The sequence below is a fragment of the Balaenoptera ricei genome, chromosome 2 (assembly GCF_028023285.1).
Source record: "Balaenoptera ricei isolate mBalRic1 chromosome 2, mBalRic1.hap2, whole genome shotgun sequence".
Taxonomy (NCBI): domain Eukaryota; kingdom Metazoa; phylum Chordata; class Mammalia; order Artiodactyla; family Balaenopteridae; genus Balaenoptera; species Balaenoptera ricei.
In genome coordinates, this window is record NC_082640.1 from 162,011,016 (window position 1) to 162,032,480 (window position 21,465).

At 48.7% G+C, this 21,465-nt stretch overlaps 1 protein-coding gene across 5 annotated transcripts in view; it reads left to right on the plus strand.

Moving 5' to 3' along the window:
- Positions 1-21,465, plus strand: part of ESRRB (estrogen related receptor beta) — a 174,318-nt gene that overhangs the window by 112,006 nt on the left and 40,847 nt on the right. For 2 of the 5 annotated variants that reach the window (XM_059914724.1, XM_059914723.1), the window contains exons 3-5: positions 1,598-1,643; positions 1,814-1,981; positions 7,676-8,085. In XM_059914724.1, coding sequence (XP_059770707.1) covers positions 1,917-1,981; positions 7,676-8,085 — 475 coding nt within the window. In that variant the 5' untranslated portion in view covers positions 1,598-1,643; positions 1,814-1,916. The remainder of the gene's footprint in view (positions 1-1,597; positions 1,644-1,813; positions 1,982-7,675; positions 8,086-21,465) is intronic. The other 3 variants (XM_059914725.1, XM_059914727.1, XM_059914726.1) reach the window with 2 other exon arrangements.

Genomic DNA, 21,465 nt, shown 5'->3' on the forward strand with positions numbered 1-21,465 from the left:
TTTGCTATCAGGTCATTTTGTAGTCTTAAGTCCCAGAGGGTCCCCTGAGGGGAGGGAGAGAAAGAAAGTATGAGGAAAGTATTCCTGAGGAGACCAGACAAAATCGAACCAGCAAAGGACCGGTGCTGCGGTAGTGACGCCGTGATGGAGGGTAGCATGTGGGCCGAGTCAGCCTGCTCCCCTGCGCAGGTCACCTACCCACTGTGTCTCTACACCCCCAGCCAGTCCCCAGCCAGCCTCCAGCCAGCCTGGCTCTCTAGTTAGTGTCTCTGAGTGAGTCACGACTTCTAGGGCCTTCAGCTCCTCATCTGAAAGTCACCAGGCCAGGCAGGAGAATCTCTGAGCACTTACGATTCACTGACTCCCTCTGTGCTTCTGTCTGTCCAGAAAGATAGATCCGCTGATGAAAGATACGCACTGCAGGATTTCACAAGGAGTGATAAAAACACTGTTTATTACAAAGGTGATTCAGACTACTCCGAGGGAAGGTCAATTTGAATTAAAGAAATATCTGAGTTTAAGGAAAAAATATATAACGAATAGACTCAGATGCATGGAATTGGACTAATTATAATCCTTGGTTCATAATACTTTTCATCACTGGCTTCCCATTCCCACTCCTTCCTTCCCCCTCCCTTCCCTTCCTCCTTCCCTCCTCTCTTCCCTCCCTCCGGTGTAATAAGTACCCATGGATCCATGTCCCAACAGGAATACTGGGACCTTGTCAATTTAGCCACATGGTCCTCCCCATCCTATACCTCCATTAAAGGCCCATTGGGAATTATCTAATAATAGTTTTAAAGGAAATTTAGCTGTGTTACTTTCAGGTGCCTGAGGGGCTGATTCATAACAAATAAAGCCTTGCTGGAGGGTCTGAGGGTCTGCTTTAATGAAGAGCTCAGTGGCCCCTGGTTAGCAAATTAATCATGGAAATGTACATAAGAGTTTCTCAGGTGTACGGAAACCATTTTTCTTCTGTAGAGTGGATTCCCATTTCAGGCTTATTTATCCTCTTAATTCACCTAACCTGCTACTTTCTCTCCTGGTAAATGGCAAGTTCCTTGTGGAACTATCCTCAGTTCTAGAGCTGGGGACTTGGCTGAGGGAAGAGCTTTGCTGGGTTTAACCACAGGCCGCCGCCAGCTGCTGGATTTTCTGGAAGGGGCTTCCTGGGAGAATCACAAGAGCAGCCACTGTCCCCTGAGAGCTTGCTGGGCCCTAGCATGTTCTAAACGTTTTGCCTGCGTTAGCCCCTGCTCGCCCAGAACAACCCTAGGAAGGAGGTGCTGTGGTGGAGCCCATTTTACAGATGAGGACCCGGAGGCCCAGAGAGGGTGACCTGTTTAACGCAAAGTCAGCAGCTACTGTGCACTGGCTCATCTGACGTCAGAGTGATGGCTCTTAACCGTTTAGTGACTCAGTGGCTTGTTTCTGCTGTTACAGGGGCAACCCCAGCACAGAGCCAAAAGGCGGCTGTGAGGGCAGCCCCTCTGCATGTGATCCGGATTCTGGCATGTGGTAGGGTAGACTCTACTCAGTAGAGGACAACAAGCCAGGCCCTAGGCTAATCAGGCCATCACATCCCTCTTTCCTCCAGGAGCCTCTGTTCCTCCAGAAGCTTCTCTTCTGCTGCCTGCCCACCGGTAGGTAACCTTGAGGGGGGTAGATCCCGGGATTCCAGCTCAAATTTTTAATTTTTTAAAAATGTTATTTATTTTTATTTAAAAAATTTTTTTTTATTAGAGTATAGTTGTTCCAACCTAAAGATTTATGACTGTCTCTTGCTGATATCCTGGAGTTTCTCTTCCTCTAGAGGTCCGTGGCTAAATAGCTGAAGAGTTTGGGTTTCCTTCAGAACTTCCAAGATTCTGTTGTATTTGGAAAACCTTCAACCCACTTCACTGTCCAGCAAGGTGATGTCCAGCAGAGGCAGAGAGCCCCCAGTAAGCTCAGGCGTCCCTGGAGGTCAGGCCGCTCTGGGGTAAGGGTCCCACACTGGACGCTAAGAGGGGCAGGCCTAGGTGGGGGAGGGGTCCCACATTAATCAGATGGTGGTGACATTGAGGCCAGGGCAGCTCTGGCTGTGCTCCTGTTACGAGATGGATCAGAGGGAAAATGATGCCTCGAGGGGCTTCGACCACTGACTACTGCTCTTTCAAAGGCGGCTCAGATGGGGCAGCGGTCCCCTCCCGTAAAGTCAATAGTCATCGACCAGTTGGGAACTGGGACCCAGCCAACCACAGATGATGGACTCGACATGACCCTCTCCTCCCCAGAGCACAAGTGCTAGCCACCTCCCCTTCATCCCTAGGCTGTGCTCTTCCTGCTCCCCATCCTAGCCACCTACCCCGTGGCCACATCCTCCTGGGCCTCGGCATCCAGGCTCCACCTCTGAGATCTTCCCTGACCCGATCTCCCATCCTCCCAGCCGTCCTGCTCCTTCCTCCTGCTCTACCTCAGCCTCCACTGCCTGGAAACCCCCATGCTCTTGGGCGCTCCGTTTTCTCCCAATTCCACTCTTTGTGACATCACTCTAGCCCCAAACTACACCATGTGCCCACCCTTCAGCTCCCGGGCCCTGTGCCCACCCCTTTCCCGCCAACGTCCAAGTCAGTGGTTCTCAACTGGGGGTGATTTTGCCCCCCGGGGAGCATCTGGCAGTGTCTGGAGAAGGTTTGGGTTGTCATATCTGGGGCTGGGGGTGCTACTGGTTCCTAGTGGGTAAAGGGCAGGGATGCTGCTACACGTCCTGCAGCGCACAGGGTGGCCCACAGTGAAGAGTTACTGCCCCCAAGTGTCAGCAGTGCCCGGGTTGAGAAGCGCAGATCGAAGCTCCCCTGTGCTGCTGCCCCTGCAGAGTGAGTTAAGGGGCCTGGTAAAGCTTTACGCCCCTGACCTGTGTTCTCTCCTCCTCCCACAGTTGCTGTTGCAAACTCTCTTCCTTTTGCTAGATCTCCTGACCTCACCTCCCATTTCACAGAGTGAGGAGAGGCCGCGTGGGGGGCGAGGGAGGCCACCTCCAAACTTCCCCTCTGCACAGCCAGCCCTCCCTCCCCCTCTTACTGCTTTGGCTCGTTTCTCTTCCCTTCCAGGACCTCCAGATACCTTGCAAACTCCCACCAGGTCCCCTGACTGCATGTGTTATTCCTGTAGGATTCAAACTTGACTCCCCTAAGATTCACAGCTGGGGTGCTAAAAGCAAAACAATAAGCAAAACCAAAAATGCAGGAGCTTCCCTGGTGGCGCAGTGGTTAAGAATCCGCCTGCCAATGCAGGGGACACGGGTTCGAGCCCTGGTCCGGAAAGATCCCACATGCCGCGGAACAGCTAAGCCCGTGCGCCACAACTACTGAGCCTGTGCTCTAGAGCCCGTGAGCCACAACTACTGAGCCCGTGTGCCACAACTACTGAAGCCCACATGCCTAGAGCCCGTGCTCCTCAACAAGAGAAGCCACCGCAATGAGAAGCCCGCGCGCAGCAACGAAGACCCAACACAGCCTAAAATAAATAAATTTAAAAAAAAAATTTTTTTTTAAATGCAGATTTCTGGGCCCCTCCTGCAGGGCTGAATGTCCAAAATATGACTGGAGTGAGGTTGGGTCCAGGAAGCTACCTGTTCAACCAGCACGTTGGCTGACTCTGATGAAGATTGGACTGGAATTTGAGAAAAATATTTTGTAATTGCAAACTTTCCATCTTGATTTGCTCTTTACCATTAGCATGTAACATGGAGTCACCATAGAATTCATTGCCTCCTCTGGGGAGCAATGGGGAGCGATGGGTAATTATACGGGGTCAGTAGGTGGGATCACGATTGCCCAGGGCAAACTGGAAAGTAATTTTTAAATTTCTTAAATTCCTTACATTCTTGACACACCCCCTCCTCATCAAAGAAGCTGATAAATTACAGACAATAACAACAAAAACATTCCTTCTCTGCAGCCACCGCCCCTAAGTTCAAGTGGATGGTGCTGCCTACAGGTGAGCAAGGAGGCCGCCACCCCTACTCCCTCCTCTGCCCGGCTCGGCCAGACGCAGCCAAACTCCCTGAAAGGACTGTCTGCTGTTCAGTGCCTCCTGTGGACCAGGCCCTGTGGCTCCCATCCCCCCATGCGTGACACTGCTCTGACCAGCCACATCCTGACTGTTCGATGCAGGGGACACTGCACTCCTGACTTCCCCTGACTTTGCGGCTGCACGTGACGTGCCGCCACCTCCCTCTCGATGGCTCTCCTCACTGCATGTCCACGACTCTCTCTCCTCTCGTCCAGCTCCTCTGGCCACTTCTTCTCTGCCCTCTTCTTGGACTTCTTTCCCTCTGTCCTTCCTTTAAATTTTGCTTTTGAATAAAGGAACAATGTCCAGGAGGTCAAGGATGGGTGGAGGGAGGGAACAGGTTTCCTGGAGGGAAAATGAAGGCAAATATGAATGAATGAGTGAATGAATGAAGCCAGACCAAAGGGGCATGGCGGGGGGTGGCGGAGGGGGCCCTGTCCGTGTCGTGTTCCACACCCCCAGCCACTGCCTTGCTGGCACTCTGCACACATGTGTTTCTTTCGTGTCTGTCCTTCCGGTGAGAGGATGAGCTTCTTGACATCATGGGCTGCGCTGGTCACGTCCTGCTGTCTGGCCAGCACTTGGCACATGGTAGGTGCCCAAAGTACCTGTTGTCTCACCCTGGAAAAGACATTCTAGTAGGGCCAAAATAATGGTCACAGAAATGAGACGCCTGCAGGAATGAAATCATCAGACCCTTCTCAGCTGGGGCTCAGGCACTAAACCAGTAGCTAGATTTCTGTGCCAACTCTGAGGCCAGGGTCAAGTTTGCTTCCTTCTCAGTCCTGGAGTCTCTGACCAGGGCCTGGGGTCAGCGGCCTGGACAGGGTGCGTCTTGGCCGCACAGCCCACTAAAGAAGGCTTTGAACCAATAAGGGGAGAGGCAGGAGGGGAGACCTGTGGCTTAGGGTATGAAACCACTGCCTGCCCTGAGTGTCCTTCAGGGCTGGCTGAGCCGTGAGTCTGGGGAAGACAGCTGGGGAAACTGCAGCCTGCTGTCCACTGGGCATGGCTGTAGGGCTCCCCAGCTGCGTCCCTCAGGGCACAAGCTTCTCATACGTCCAAGGGACAGATCTGAAGCGGGTGGCATATAACACATGCTCACTAAATAGCAGTTGCTATAATTACTGCTTGTATCAAGTGTATCTCCTGAAATCTCTGGGGTGCTCACAAGCCTGGGAGAGGAGTGGGATGGGGGGCTTGGGTCTGGGAGCTGCCTTTCTTTGTCACGGTGGGCCTGGGATGTTCCTGGGCACTGCAGAGCCTAAAGCAGCAGTAGGAGGGGATTACAAATGTAAGAGCACCTGGTCCACTCTCCCTGCAGGCCCAGCACAAGGGCAGTGTGGGGAGTTAACCCACAGGTGCATTTGTGTTTCTCAGGCCAATGGCGTTTCCTGAGAACACACCAGGGAGCCTCTGGTGGATGGAGGGGTGGCAGGTAGCCTCGTGGAGCCTGGGGACATGACAGGGCACCAGCCAGAGATGTAAAAACAAACAAACAAAAAAAACCCAGAGGAGACTTTCAGTGTGGTACCCTCTGCCAATGTAAGGGACACTTGGGGCTAGTAGGAGAGGTGTTTCAGAAGACTCAGGAATATTCAGTTTGGAACAGAACAGACCTGGGAGCCTCTATCTTCAAACACTACATTCCAGTAGATAATAAACTTCTTGACAGTAGGACCCTTATAGGTGTATCTTTTATCTTTTTATCAGAAGCAGCTCCCAGCTTCTGATTAGAACTGTCTGCGGGGCAGTGTGTTCCCTGCCTCCGGACATGTTCAAGTGCAGATGGATGGGACAGTGCCCTGGGAGGGGTATTGACTATGAAATCACTGGTGGGACCAGGGACAGTGGAGGCCCCTCCCCATCATAAGATTGCTTTTGGTGGGGCAAGTGTGTGGCCAAGGTTTTGTTGGGAGGGTGGGCTTTGTGGGTGTGATAAGACAGGCCTTTCCCCCCATGGTGAATAATCCTTTCCCCAGTGACCTGCTCAGAAAACAGGGGCTACCTCTGAGCATTGTTGGACTGTGGCTGCTTCCCCAGTGGGCCCTCCAGCACTGGGACACTCCCTCCCTCCCCACTGGGGCCATCTTTCCACGAATGGGGCTGTATTGCCACCCTCTCCAGCCCTTTTCGTTCTCCAGGACACTTCCCTCTCTTTTTTTTTTTTTCTAAAGTATCAATTTTATTTATTTATTTATTTTTGGTTGTGTTGGGTCTTCGTTGCTGCACATGGGCTTTCTGTAGTTGTGGCGAGCGGGGGCTACTCTTTGTTGCCGTGTGTGGGCTTCTCATTGCGGTGGCTTCTCTTGTTGTGGAGCACGGGCTCTAGGCGCGCGGGCTTCAGTAGTTGTGGCACATAGGCTCAGTATTTGTGTTGCCCGGGCTTAGTAGCTCTGCAGCAATGTGGGATCTTCCCGGACCAGGGATCGAACCTGTGCCGGACCCTTCCCTCTTAACTTTCATCTGCTCCTTAGGCATCCGCCTTGGCCTCCTCTTTACCTCCACCCAGCCAGGCCAGGACATGGACAGATGAACCCTGACCCAGCCTCCCGACTCCAGCGCCTGGCTGGCCCAGAGCTCTTGAGTACGGACTGTAGCTGGGCTTTCCTGAATGCATTTCCTGGCCCTTCACTCTCCTTGCTCACGCTGGAGAGAAGCCCCTCCCCTCATCCTGGGAGTTGGGATGTGTGAGGGTCGCACTTTGCCTGCCTTCTTACCCTCTCAGCATGGTTCTGGGAGGAGGGGTTTTCGTTATGGGAAATGTCTTATGACCCTTCCTCGTGATCCTGCCTCACTGTTAATGCTCCCTTGACTCTACAGTGAGGCAGGGGCCTTAGAGGTTGAAGTTTAAGGTTAAGAAACAGCTGGGGGATGCGCGGAGTTGGGGTTGGAAGGCCTCCTCATGCTGCATGATTGAGGCACAGTCTCTTGAGGGGGAGGCCAGCCTGATCGGGGCTATGAAGAGGAATGAAAGAGGGGGCCTGGGAGTCACCCACCAGATGTGCCTTGGGCCAGAGGCAAAACCCAGAGGGCAGCCAATTTGGTGGATGCCTTGGCCACAAGCGCTGCCTCTTGCCCTGGCCAGGTGACTTGGCATCTCTGGTCCCAATCTCAGCAATGGTGGCATTTGGGGGAAGCTCCAAGCTTGGGCTTACCTGCTGCCCCCGGGGATCGGGTGAAGTGGGTCATCAGGTCATTGTACTGAGGGTGTCTGGTCCAGGAGCTGGCACCCCTGGACTTTCAAATGTATTATTGTTGTGCCGGAAGGTTGGCCAAATATTTTGACTGACTTATTACCACTTTTGTCACCCTCAGACCAGCAATTTGCAAAGGACTGGGGGGCCTCATCTGAAGTTTATTGATCGATCAAAATGTAGTTTTTGTTTTGAGGACTCAGAAGGTTCTGGTGGGTAATGCCAGAAACTTGCTCTGGGCTGTGCCGTTTTTCAGCCCAATTGACCTTCTCAGCCAGCATTTTATCTCACCAATGCCTTAACGTAGGGCCCCTCCCAGCCACCCCGCCCACCCGGTGCCCGGAGCCCAAAGCTAATTCCTGGGGACAGCGTCACACCCACCGCACCCTCTCCGAGCTGACTCCTGCGCTCTGTGTCCCCAGGCTGCTGAACAGAATGTCCGCAGACGACCGGCACCTGGTCTCCAGCTGCGGCTCCTTCATCAAGACAGAGCCGTCCAGCCCGTCCTCGGGCATCGATGCCCTCAGCCACCACAGCCCCAGCGGCTCGTCCGACGCCAGCGGCGGCTTCGGCCTGGCCCTGGGCGCCCACGCCAACGGTCTGGACTCGCCGCCCATGTTCGCGGGCGCCGGGCTGGGAGGCACCCCATGCCGCAAGGGCTACGAGGACTGTGCCAGCGGCATCATGGAGGACTCGGCCATCAAGTGCGAGTACATGCTCAACGCCATCCCCAAGCGCCTGTGCCTCGTGTGCGGGGACATCGCCTCCGGCTACCACTACGGCGTGGCCTCCTGCGAGGCCTGCAAGGCTTTCTTCAAGAGGACCATCCAAGGTGCGTGGCAGCAGGGTGGGCCCAGGCGGGGTGCGGGCCCGGCAGGGAACCGGGTGATTCTCGCGAGCTGCCAGCTTGGGTCTGGGCGCCACTGGAGCCGAGGTTCTGGAGGCTCCCTTCTCTGTCTCCCAGGTTTTCTCATTTTGGGATTCTGGACAAGGGTTCTAAGTCCCAGGCTTTTGTTGAAATGGCATGCACCCCCATAGGGTGCCCCAGAAGACCCAAAGAAAATCTGCACAAATGCCTTAGCACAGGTGTCTCTCTCGCTAGGATGGGGAACGCTGTCAAATGTGTGTCCCTAAAAAGCTGATTTTTGGAGAAAAAGCCCTATTTGCCGGGCAACTCCAGGCCTCTTGAACTGTAATGGGTCCCTCCTTTTGTTTTTATCTTTTTTAATTGCACAAGTAGAATGTGACTATTTTCTTCATCGTGAAACAGTCAGGGCCGCAGAGCAGGGGAAGTCTCCCCCTGACTACTCATCCTGTCCCATCCCCGTGGGGCCGCTCTTTGAGGGCATGTGCATATCAGCTGAGTCACGTTCCGATGGCCATGAGGTGGCTCTCTCTCTCAGTGGGTACTCACTCTGATGAAGTCAGTCCTGCGCAAATTGGGGATAACAATGGGTCCACCCTCACAGGGCTGTTATGAAGGTCATGGCACAGGGTCCAGCGCAGAGGAATGGCTGGGCATGCTAGCCAAGATTCTTTCTACAGTAGGTCATGGGTGGAGCACTTGCTTCGTGCGTTCCCTCCCGTCGAGTATCTGTGAGCTCCTACTAAGTGCCAGCCTGACGCTAGGATAGACCAAAAGCCCTGCTTGTGGAGGTCACTGAGATGAGCAGATGCCGACCCCTGGGGGCAGAAACTACAAACCAGACTGGAGAAAACCCAGGGGTGCCAATCCTGTCCCTGTCCTGCCTGGCGGTCCGAGGGTGCCCTCCCTTCAGCCACTCCCCTATTTCACTTTTGGAAGAGGCAGGCTGAGCTTCCCTGGGACGATTCTTGGCCTGGTCATTCAATGAGTATTTGTTTAAATTTCTTGTGACGAGTTATTTATTAAACTAATTGAGGGTGCTAGGATTGGCTATGTTTCCAGTTCTGTGTATTAGTTGAGATGGTGTGGTGTCCTGGCCAACCGCCAGGCGGGCTCCTGGGTCACACAGCTCCATCCCTTACCTTACAGCTCAATGCCTTTGGGGCCTGCCTCAGTTTCTCTCTCTGCTTCAGTTTGCTCTTGGGTAAGGTGCGATGATGTCATGCCTACCTCACATAAAGCTGTTAAAACAGGCTTAAGGGCATTAATAGCTATAAAGCACTCATACTATTGCCTGGCACTTAGTAAGCGCTAAATAAATGTTTGCAATTATTATTTTCACTTTCACAATATCACTTAGGACATATTATTAAGACAACAGACAAAATTTGTTTTATCTTCCAGAGCAGGCCTTTGTAATTAACATACATTTAAATGAAACAGTACAATCACTATTTTTTTTTTATTTATTTTTTTTTATTTTTTTTTTAGAAATTCACGTTCTTATTGATTGATTGATTGATTGATTGATTGCTGTGTTGGGTCTTCGTTTCTGTGCGAGGGCTTTCTCTAGTTGTGGCAAGCGGGGACCATTCTTCATCGCGTTGCGCGGGCCTCTCACTATCGCGGCCTCTCTTGTTGCAGAGCACAGGCTCCAGACGCGCAGGCTCAGTAATTGTGGCTCACGGGCCCAGTTGCTCCGCGGCATGTGGGATCTTCCCAGACCAGGGCTCGAACCCGTGTCCCCTGCATTGGCAGGCAGACTCTCAACCACTGCGCCACCAGGGAAGCCCACAATCACTATTTTGACTTAACAGGATTTAAACTATTTTAGCTATTTTAGTTATAGATAAATTTATTCATTAAGTGAACCCTTTAAAAAAATATAAACATGGTAAAAATTCAAACAGTACAAAGGAATAAGACAGTAAAAAGTAAGTTTTCCTAAAACCCTAGGCCCCAGTTCCCTATACCTTTCCCCAAAGGAGTCATGATACCAACTTCTTTCAACAAATATTGATTGAGTGCTTTTGTATCAGGCACTGTGCTAGCCTTCGGCACAGTGAATGGATGCATCCTGGTCCCTGCCAGCTTCCATTCCCCAGTCTGGGAGGAGGCCCTGGAATCTCTAGATGTCAAAAGCACTGCATTAATTCTCAGTATCCTGCCTCAACCAGGGTTGAAAACCTCCAGTCCAATATCCAATCAGTATCATTGGATATTTGACGAATAAACATGAGATGTTTAAACCAATTTAAGCTACTGAAATAACACTGTTTTTCTTTCCAAATTGGGAAGTAAGCTTGGTAAGATTGCCACTATTTTAGACTCTTGGAGGGCGGTTTTTGAAAAATTGCTTTTTAAGAGACAATTACATTTTCTTCTGTCCATATTCTTAAATGTGCTGGAGAGTTCTGGATTAAATTTTCTGAAAGCAGAGCCTGGTATAGACTCAGGAACCTTACTACACCCTCAACAGCGGCCTGGGTGCTGACAACATCCTCTGCAAGTCAAGAGCCCCCAGGAAGGGACTCCCCTGGTGGCGCAGTGGTTAAGAATCCGCCTGCCAATGCAGGGGACATGGGTTTGAGCCCTGGTCTGGGAAGATCCCACATGCCATGGAGCAACTAAGCCCGTGCGCCACAGCTACTGAGCCTACACTCTAGAGCCCGCGAGCCACAACTACTGAGCCAACATGCCACAACTACTGAAGCCCGCGTGCCTAGAGCCCGTGCTCCCCAACAAGAGAAGCCATCGCAATGAGACGCCCACGCACCGCAACCAAGAGTAGACCCCGGTTGCCGCAGCTAGAGAAAGCCCGCGCACAGCAACAAAGATCCAACACAGCCAAAAACAAATTTTTTTAATAAATAAATAAAGAGCCCAGAGGAAGGATTTGTAAATAGTCTTAGTTATTTGCTACCATGTAAAGGATAAAGATCTCTTCCTAGAAGTCCAAAGACAAACAGCAGCCTTTATTGCGATCAGAACTGAACTACTCTGTCTCTTTTCTTTGTCACAAGAAGAGTTACTCAACCAGAAATGTTTCTATCTGAAACAGGAACAAGTGAACTCTAAGGCTGACGGATTGCTCTGGTTATTTTATCAATTCTTTGGTTTTGTTCTAACAAAGATTTTGATTTTGTTGTTTCTGAGCATAACAGTTGTAGGAAATTTGGAAAAATGGGGAAAATATAAAGAGGAAACAAATGACCTACAATTGGACAACCCCAGAGTCAGCTTAGAACCAAGAGAGCATTAATTTAGTCCCTGCCCTGAGTAAGGTGCTTCAGGGAGAGGAACAGACAGGGTACCTGCCCTCAAGAAGCTGGAATCTAAGGCTTAGAGCACACGAGCCTGCAGGCATAGCCTTAGCCCAGCCAGGGCAGTCTCCTAAGCACCTCCCCAATTAAGGAGGATATTTAGGCCATTTTTAAAAAGGCCTTTAGTCACAGAATGATCCATTCGCAAAGTAAACGCCTGGACAGCTCTGAAAATCATGCTAGCTCACAACCCCCCTTCCCTCCTTAGATCCCTTCTATCTGCTCAATTTGGTGGTTGCGTCAACATGGGAAGAAATTTATGGAAACAAAGAAGTCACGATAGACTTAAGGAGAAAGCCCTCAGACCGCCATTCCTTGCCTACAAATATTTATTGAGCACTCACTGTGTGCTTGTCTGTGCTGGGGGCTAGCGCTGTGAGGATGGGGGGAAGGGGATGGGAGTGGTGGGCAAAGTACAGTTTGCCCGCGGCTTCCTGCTTTTGTAAATCAAGTTGTATTAGAACAGGGCCACACCTCTTTGTTTACATATTGTCTGTTTTGGTGCTTTGGTGGAGTAGTTGTCAGAGACCTTCTGGCCACAACGCAGAAAGCATTTACACTTTTCTGGCTTTTTACAGTAAAAACTTGTATACCACCGCCCCACTCCCACCCCCACCCCCGCCCCACCCCCGCCCTTGCACTTCAGCATTGAACAAGGTAGATGCAGCCCACCAGCCCCCATGGGGCTTATAATCAATGCCTAGTAATGCATGTTAAGTGTTCATTACACTTTGCCCAATTGTATGCTGTCAGTGCTGGGGCTTATGACACTCACCCAGAGTAGATGAGCTCGGAGATAGACAAAAAGGCACAGTCCTGAAGGGACAGAAAGGCTCCATGGCAAAGGGACTAACCCTCAACCTGATTGAATTTACTAGCGTATCTATAGAAAAAAAAGAGGATGGATCAGCCCTGGAGGCACAGAAAAAGAAAGCTGACTTTGGCAAAGGCCCAGCCCTAGGTAAAGGGAGTCAGCCTGGGACAGCCTATTGTGATTAAACATTCAATGGATTTGATTAACATCTTTCTGATTATAATCTGGGTACCCTGTTGGTCTTCTGCTTGGAGCCAACTTGCTGGTTAGGCAGGATGCTGGCTGGGTAGATCAATTTCTTATCGTACTTGAGTGTGCAGGCATCCTGGGCTTCTACATGTGGTCCCTGAATTTGGGCAATGTGAGTCAGCCCCTGAGAGATGGAGCCCTTTTCTGTGGCTGGCACAGTCAGGCTTCTGGATCATAGGGCTAAGTGCCAGCTTCCTGGCTGTGACGCTGACCCACAGTAACGAAAACCTTTGTCATGAGTACTGCAGTGATGAGGGGGCCTTTCGCGGAGCCACCTGGGGGATCTTTGCCAAGCTATACCCCCAAACTCTGACCCTCTCTCAGCAACCACCCTGCCTCCTGTTCCATGGAGAAAGTGGAGGCCCTCAGATGGGAACTCCCTCAGCTTGTTGCCACCAGACCTACCCACTCTCGGCAGCATGTCTCCTTCACTGATGGCACAGATCTTCACTGCTACCCACTCGTGCCGGGAGAGGGGGCTCCCACCCCAGGCTCAGCTCTTCTCAGGCTTGGAATCCACCTCCTCACCACTTCCCAGAGACCTTCCTACCCATTATCTCCTCTCTTTCATCATCTCACTCCCTATGGGCTCCTTTCCATCAGCATTTAAATACTGTTAGTATCTCCAGTCTTAAAAGAAAGTCCCCTCTGGGACTTCCCTGTTGGTCCAGTGGTTAAGACTCTGTGCTGCCACTGCAGGGGGCATGGGTTTGATCCCTGTTTGGGGAACTAAGATCCTGCAAGCTGCGTGGCCAAAAACAAAACAAAAAACGCAACAATATGCCCTTTTGTTAAACTTGCATATTTTCCGTCATATTATGTAAGACCATGTATTATTTTTTGAAAAACTTTTTCTTACATTTTGGAAGGCAAGGTTTATCAAATGTTTCACATGACTCTTTGATGAAAGTGTCTTTGCCTTCTCTAGGGCCACTTTCCGCGTCATTTGGTGCAGCGTTTCAGAGCACACCACCTTCACTTCCATCTTGATTATGGGAGATTTTATGAGCATGTATGTGCTGCTGTCCCTCAGATTTTTATTTTGAGCCCCAAGTACATTTCCTAGACCATTAGGATAGTTCTTTTTTAGTTGTGTCAGTATTTTTTAATTGAAGTATGATTAATTTACAGTGTTGTGTTAGTTTCAAGTGTACAGCAAAGTGATTCAGTTATACATATATATGTGTGTGGGTGTGTATATATATATATTCTTTTTCAGATTCTTTTTCTTTATAGGTTATTACAAGATACTGAGTATAGTTCCCTGTGCTACACAGTAGATCTTTGTTGTTTACCTATTTTATATAGTTGGGTCAATTTATAGTCATGGTTTCCACAACATATCAGGTACTATACTGCTTTTGACTCTCAGTGTTTGTTAATTATGGTTCATATTCCCAGCAATAACTAAATTTGTGTTAAATTTCTTTCTGCCTTTGTTACTGATTCAGTCTGGTGACGAGACTTGATTGGGGTGTTCCCAGGGCACTGAGTCTCCCCGAAAGGCAGTTGTTCAATATGAAGTGACTGACACAGCACCTCTGATAAGAGACTCCACAAAGACGCAGATATTAAGCAACTTCCTCTTCCTTCTTTCTTTTTTCTTTAAAATTAATTCATTCATTCATTCATTTTTGGCTGCGTTGGGTCTTCGTTGCTGCGTGTGGGCTTTCTCTAGTTGTGGCGAGCGGGACTACTCTTTGTTGTGGTGTGCGGGCTTCTCATTGCGGTGGCTTCTCTTGTTGAGGAGCACGGGCTCTAGACGTGCAGGCTTCAGTAGTTGTGGCACACGGGCTCAGTAGTTGTGGCTCGCGGGCTCTAGAGCAGAGGCTCAGTAGTTGTGGCTCACAGGTTTAGTTGCTCCACGGCATGTGGGATCTTCCCAGACCAGGGCTCGAACCCGTGTCCCCTGCATTGGCAGGCAGATTCTTAACTGCGCCACCAGGGAAGCTCACTGCCTCTTTTCTAAAGGACAGTGTTGGGGGAAAACTCCTGCCTTACATCTGAGCTTATGAAGCACTTGTTCAGTTCTTTGGTGATACTTTACTGAGTCCCAACCATTGTGCTGGGAGCTGAAGACAGAACAATGGGCCCTACTCTGTGGCCTTGTATTCTTGGGGGTAAGGCAGACAGTATATACGATAACAAATAAAGAGGCATAATGACAGACCCAGGTGAGTGCTGTGAAAGAGAAAAACCAGTGATGAGAGCAAAGGTGGCTGAGAGAGGGGGTCTAATTTAGTGAGGATTAGGTAAGGCCGTGCTAAGAAGGCGACTTTCAAGGTAAGGGGAAGCTCAGGCGTTCCAGGCAGAGGAAACAGCAGATCTGTTTCAGGACCAGAAGGAGGGCCAGTGTGGCTGTTATGAGTGAGTAAAGGCCAAGTGGAAGGAGACGGGGCTGAGAGGCTGACAAAATCTCAGGCTGCGGTGAGTGCAGCACTTGGATTTTCTCCTAGGTGGAAAGGAAGCCATTGACAACACATGCTGCGTGGCCATGAGGGGCTGTGCGGAGGGTAAAACCACACTGTCCCCCTTCCTATGTTCCCAGGGCAAGTGGCCAACTTTGCAGGTCACCGGGAGGCCCCTTGAGTAGCTCCTTAAGATGAGGAGGAACAAGCAAGAAAGAGGCTCTGGCACCAGGCTTCCTCTGTTCACATGGGGCCCCGATGCAGGCTTGGAAGGAAACTCCCCAAGGAGAGGGGCAGGGGGATGATTGATGGGTTATCCTGCCTTGGACCACCTCCAGGCCTTTTGTCCTGGTGAATGAGGCCTGGGATCCCAGGGGACAGAGACCATGACAGGGTGCAGAGATAAGCCAGGAGTAAGTGGGAGCCCAGAGTGGGGTGCTGTCCCAGCCCTGCCACTCGCCAGCCAGCTGACCTTGAGCAGGGCCTAGGATCCTCTGGCCTCAGTTTCCTCATCTGTACAAAAGCATAAAAAGAGTCAATGAAACCCACAAAACATTGCTGTCTGCCGGGCACTGAGGCAATGAGAGGAAGAACAAATCACCGTTCCTCTTTTCAGAGGCACAGCCAGGGTGAAAGTCAGGTGAGACACAGCCAGACAGAGCAGGGAGGGCTTCCCAGAGGAAGGGACATTTAAGCTGGAGTGGAAAGTGAACATTCTTGGTAGAAAGAACAGCAGGAAGAGGCCCATAGGAGTTGAGTGTGCTCTGCTCGGGAAGAGGGGACCAGTGGTAGGTGAGGGGCTGGAGCAGAAGCTGGGACCAGATGTCAAAGGTTTTCACAGACTCTGTTAAGGAAAAGTATAGAGTAATATTTCTGCTTGAGCTGCTTCACCTGGCTTAGAATCCCAACTTTACGATTTTGTAGTTGTGTCAAGTTGGGCAAGTTACTTCGTTTCTCTGGTCCTTAATTTCCTTGTCAATAAAAGGGGACTAATGGGGCTAATAAATAGTTCCTGCTCCTAGGATATTCTTGCAGAAATTAAATGAGACATGCATGTAGAGTGTTTAGCTTAGTGCCTGGCATATGATAACCATTAGATAAATAGGATTTGTTATTTGTTATTTATACTTGGCAATGAGAAGCCATTGAAGATTTTTGAGCAGGGAATTAATCACATCTCCTTTTAGCGAGATATTTCTGGCAATGATAGGGAATATGGGCTGGAAATGGGAGAGTCTCGGGGTAGGCAGACTAGGTGGCGATTTTAACAGTCCAGTTCAGAGATCTAGTTAACCGTCCACTTAGAAGCATCCAAACCCCAACGGTGGCAGAAGGGTTAAAAGGAGAGGTTAGGATTTTGAAAGTGATTTCAGTATAAAAAAATAGTGACTGGATTGTGAGACTGGCTCTTAGATTTATAATTTAGGCTACTAGAGGATGGTCAGGACATTGGCGGGGGAGAAACCTAAAAAGAATAATTTTGCTGGTGGAAGGGGGGTGGGCAGGGAGGAGAGGTTGGGATAATGGATGAAGTCTGAGGCATGTTGAGTTTGATCAGTTCACAGGCCTTAACCTGGGCAGCTGGAAATGCAGGGCTAGACCCCAGGAGTAAAATCCGAGTGGGGTTTTGGATCTAATGAGGTCCTCTAGGGCAGGGGTTCTCAAAGTATGGTCCCCAGACCTCAGCACAGGCTTCACTAGGGGGCTGGTTAGAAATGCAGATTTCAGGCCTGCAGAATCTGAGGCTCTGATTTAACAGGCCCTCTGGGAGAGCTTGTTCTAGGGAAAGCTGCTCTGAAGGAGGGGGTAAAGGGATAAGGCGCCAGGAAGAGGGACCCTGGTGAAAGGAAGGGGTCAGAGCCTTGAAAGGAGACTGAGAAATACCATATTTTATCAGTTCTAAGATGCACATTTCCCCCATGTAACATCTCTGAATTGGGCCGATTACTGTCTGCTAGGTGACAGATGTATATGGTTGTCCCTGCCCTCACAAGCACATTAAAACGTGCAGAAAGGGGCCAGTGACCTGGAAGGAAACCCCTACGAGAACAAGGGACACTTAAGAAGCACAGCGTCGTCAGCTCCTTTGTTAGCAGAGAGGACCCTTCTGTGGAAAAACACGAAAACAATGACCTTGATCAAAAAGGATTCAGAAGAGTCACACTCTGAGAAGTTTTAGCAATATCTTCAATTTATTTTTCTTATGTTTTCCCTTTCATGTATGCACAAGAATGCTGTATGATCAAATCTGTATCTATCAATAAGTCTCAAAGAGCTCTTTTAATAAGAAAAAAAAGAAAAGAAAATGCTAGTGGCAAGGAAGCACAGCCATACTTTGATTGGCAGATGTTTTTCCTCTCTTTCTTGGTGGTATATAAAATAATGGTGCAATCTTACCATCAAAAGCATCTTAGATTCTATACAATAAATATAGAAGTGATCAGAGACGTTACAAGAGTCCCTGGAGAGAAGGGAGATGAAATATAACAGAGTGGGTTTTAAGACATGTGATGGGTGTCTGCTGCTTCAGGAAGGACCAGGATGGGGAAGGCCCAAGGGAGGGGATTGCATTTGACAACTGGAAGGTCATTGTTGAATTCTAGGTTTCTCTGGGTGGGCACATTTGCTTTCAATTTATTTGCCTTGATCAACGGGTGCTTCAGGGGGCAGACACTGTACTTGAGATACAGAAATGAAAGACCTAACAATCTCTATCCCCAGTAAGCGCGCAGTTCAGAAGGGAGGACAGCATGTAAAATCCTGATTATGAAACGTTAAGCTCGTTGCTTTCAGTGTGTGTATGTGTGTGGCAGGCGGGGTGATGGATGAGGCCTATGGGGGCAAACAGGCAGGGCATGTAAACCTACCTGGGACAGAAGGGAAGAGGGTGTCACTGAAAAGGCCACATGCGCGCTGAGGCTCCAAGGATGTGGAAGAGTTTGCCAGGAGGGGTTTCAGCTAGAGGGAGGTATGAGAGGGCCCAGAGGCTCCATGTGGTTTTCTGGAGCCTACAAACTGGGGGCCTAGGTGGAGGGAGATTACAGTGGACTGGTCAGAGGTGGCCAGACCATAAAGGGCCAGATGTGCTTTTCCCTGGAGGTTAGATTTCATCTTTACACAATGAGCAAATTAATTTTGAATTAATTTTTAACTTTTATCAAAATAATGTATGCACATAGTTTAAAAAGACCCAAAGTATAACTCTTATAATAAAAAATAAAGAGTCCCTGACCCTACCCATTCTCTTCCTTTCCCTCCGTGATCTAGAGTTAGCCATTTAAGAAAATCTTTCTTCTAGCCCTTTGTCTTCTTAATTACTACTATGATTTTACAGCTATACTTAACTGACAGCAATTTTACATTATTTCTTGACTTCCTGTTATAGAAGATGAAGAGTTAGTTCCCATTATACAAACCATCCCAATACACATACATTTCCCATCTTCCCATTGTCTGAATATGGTTATATCACAATTTTTGGTTAAATCTCTTTGTCTATTGCCAGTTCCTCCTGGATGTCCCCTTGACTTTTCTCCTGGTAGAATCCTCTGTCCTCTTCCTCTTTTTGGTCCTTCCCTTTTGGGGTGGGGCGTGGGGGAGAAGCTCATGCTAGAAGGGCACAGGAGAGGTAAAACTGTTGACATCTTGGATGTGTGGAAATGTCTTTACTCAATCCTTCAACCCATACATTAGATGCTAGTTGAAAATAATTTCTCCCCAGAATTTGGACACCATTGCTGCTTTGTCTTCTAGCTTCTAGTGCTGCTGTCAAGAAGTTTGATTCATTCACTTAGAAAATGTATATTGAGGCCTCACTCTTTCCCAGACATGGTTCTAGGTGTTGGAAAACAGCAGTGAACAAAGCAGATAGATAATAAACAAGCTAAACAAACAAAAGTCAGGTGATGAGTGCTAAGAAGAAAAAAAGAGTGGTGAGTCTGTGCACTAGTTTTGTGTATCTGTGTGTGCACAGAGAGGGTTTTTTCCCTTATAGTTTGAGATATGGTGGCCAATCTTATTCTTGATCCTTTGTATTTGACTTGTTTTTAACACTCTTGCTGAAAGTTTTTAGGATCTTTTTTTGGTCTTCCATGATAAAAAATCTATGTTGTGTGTGTAGGTCTTTATATTATTATTATTTTTTTTTAGTACCTTCAGATACTATTTTTAAAAATTTATTTATTTTATTTATTTTTGGCTGCATTGGGTCTTCATTGCTGCGCGTGAGCTTTCTCTAGTTGCGGCGAGCGGGGGCTACTCTTTATTGCAGTGTGCGGGCTTCTCACTGTGGTGGCTTCTCTTGTTGCAGAGCACAGGCCCTAGAGCGCGCAGGCTTCAGTAGTTGTGGTGCATGGGCTTAGTTGCTCCGCAGCATGTGGGATCTTCCAGGACCAGGGCTCGAACTGTGTCCCCTGCATTGGCAGGCAGATTCTTAACCACTGAGCCACCAGGGAAGGCCCTATATTATTATTATTATTATATTTTTGTTTTGAGGTAATTGTAGATTCCCATGCAGTTATAAGAAATATTACAGAGAGATTCCATGTACATAGATCCCATACATTTCACCCAGCTTCCTTCAGTGGTAACATCTTACATAACAATGTAGCATACATAACTATATTATGTAGCTATATGACATAACACATACGGGCTATATAACATAACTATATATAGCAAGATACCACAACCAGGAAATTGGCATTGATATCCATCAGCCTTACTCAGATTTTACTAGTTGTACACTCTCATCTGTGTGTGTGTGTGTGTGTGTGTGTTAAGTTCTATGCAGTTTTATCACTGCAAATTCCTGTGAGCACCACCACAGTCAAGATACAGAACAGCTCCATTACACAGGGTTCCTGGTGCTACCCTTTTACAGCCACACCACCTCCCTCTCTCTTCCCTCCCTGACCCTGGCAGCCACTGATTTGTTCTCTACCGCTATAATACTGTCCAGGTCTTTTTTCATTCATTCTTCTGGACTCTCAGCAGGCCTTTTGATCTGGAAACTCATATTCTTCTGGTCTTAGACATCTTCGTCCCTCCCCTTCTTCTCGCCTTCCCTTTCTCCCTTGGTGATAACTTCCTCTCCACTGTTTTCTCTTTCAAAAACTCCTAAGGGTTGGATATTGAGTTTCCAGGACCAATCTTCTAATTCTTACCTCTTTTCCGGCTTATTGTCCATCTCTTTGATTTTTTGTTCTATTTTAGAGTAGCTGCTTAGGTGATTCTTTGGAATTTTTTTGTATTTTTAATTTCTATGAGCTCCATTTTATACTTTCTTTTTATTGCATGCTGTTCTTGTTTCATGAATGCAGTATTTTTATCTTCTCAAGTCAACAGTATACTGAGTATTGCTTGTGGAGGTTTATTTCTCCTTCTTGCCTTGTCCTGGTTTCTTCCCACATAATTTTCCCCCTGTTTATTTTGGTTAGTTTTTATATTGAAGCTTTTCATAGATGTAGTGATAATCCTTGGCTATCTTAAATGCAAACAGGGATAAAAAGCATAGAAGGAGATTTCCTTTGGCTTATTTTTTATCTGCTGGTCTTTTTTTTTTTAACATCTTTATTGGAGTATAATTGCTTTACAATGGTGTGTTAGTTTCTGCTTTATAACAAAGTGAATCAGCTATACATATACATACATCCCCATATCTCCTCCCTCTTGCATCTCCCTCCCATCCTCCCTATCCCAGCCCTCTAGGTGGTCACAAAGCACCGAGCTGATCTCCCTGTGCTATGTGGCTGCTTCCCACGAGCTATCTATTTTACATTTGGTAGTGTATATATGTCCATGCCACTCTCTCACTTCGTCCCAGCTTACCCTTCCCCCTCCCGGTGTCCTCAAGTCCATTCTCTATGTCTGTGTCTTTATTCCTGTCCTGCCCCTATATCTGCTGGTCTTTTCTCTTATGCCATTTGTTTTTCCAGAGAAGATTGCTATAAATTCCCATCTTCAGGTTAGGGGAGTGGGGAGTGGAGGGTGGGAGTGAGGGTGTGGAGGAGATGTCTGCCTGCTAGAATTTTGGGAGTGGGCTTGGGGAGTGGGGCTGGGCGGTCTCACTCTTTGGTATGCAGTATTCGGAAACTTCAGCTAGCCTTCTGCCCTCAGCTAAGCCTGGCATCCCTGAGTCCCGATTCACTTGCTTATACTCTCCAGAGATTAAGTTGGCTTCTCTTGCGCAGGCTGTGGGGAGATCCTTGGTGGCCACCTGGAGTGGCAACTAAGTACTCCTTAAATACAGACTTCCAGCAAATTCCCATTTTTAATCCCATGCCTCACTCCATCTTCTACTGTGTCTTCAACACCTGAGGCTTTTTGAGGTTCTGCGATACAAGGGCTTATTTCTTATCTGGAATCCCCTCTGGTTACTTTGGTTTCGACTTTCTTCATTCTTCTGTGACTGTTCTCACTCCCTTACTGCCCTTTAGTGGGCTCCTGGGAAGGCATGCAGACATAAGTGGTTGATGAACCAGAGGTCCATCGAGGCATTTTGCACAGGAGTTATTAATGTCTCTCCAGGGGCGGTGTGGAGGGTAGACTGATT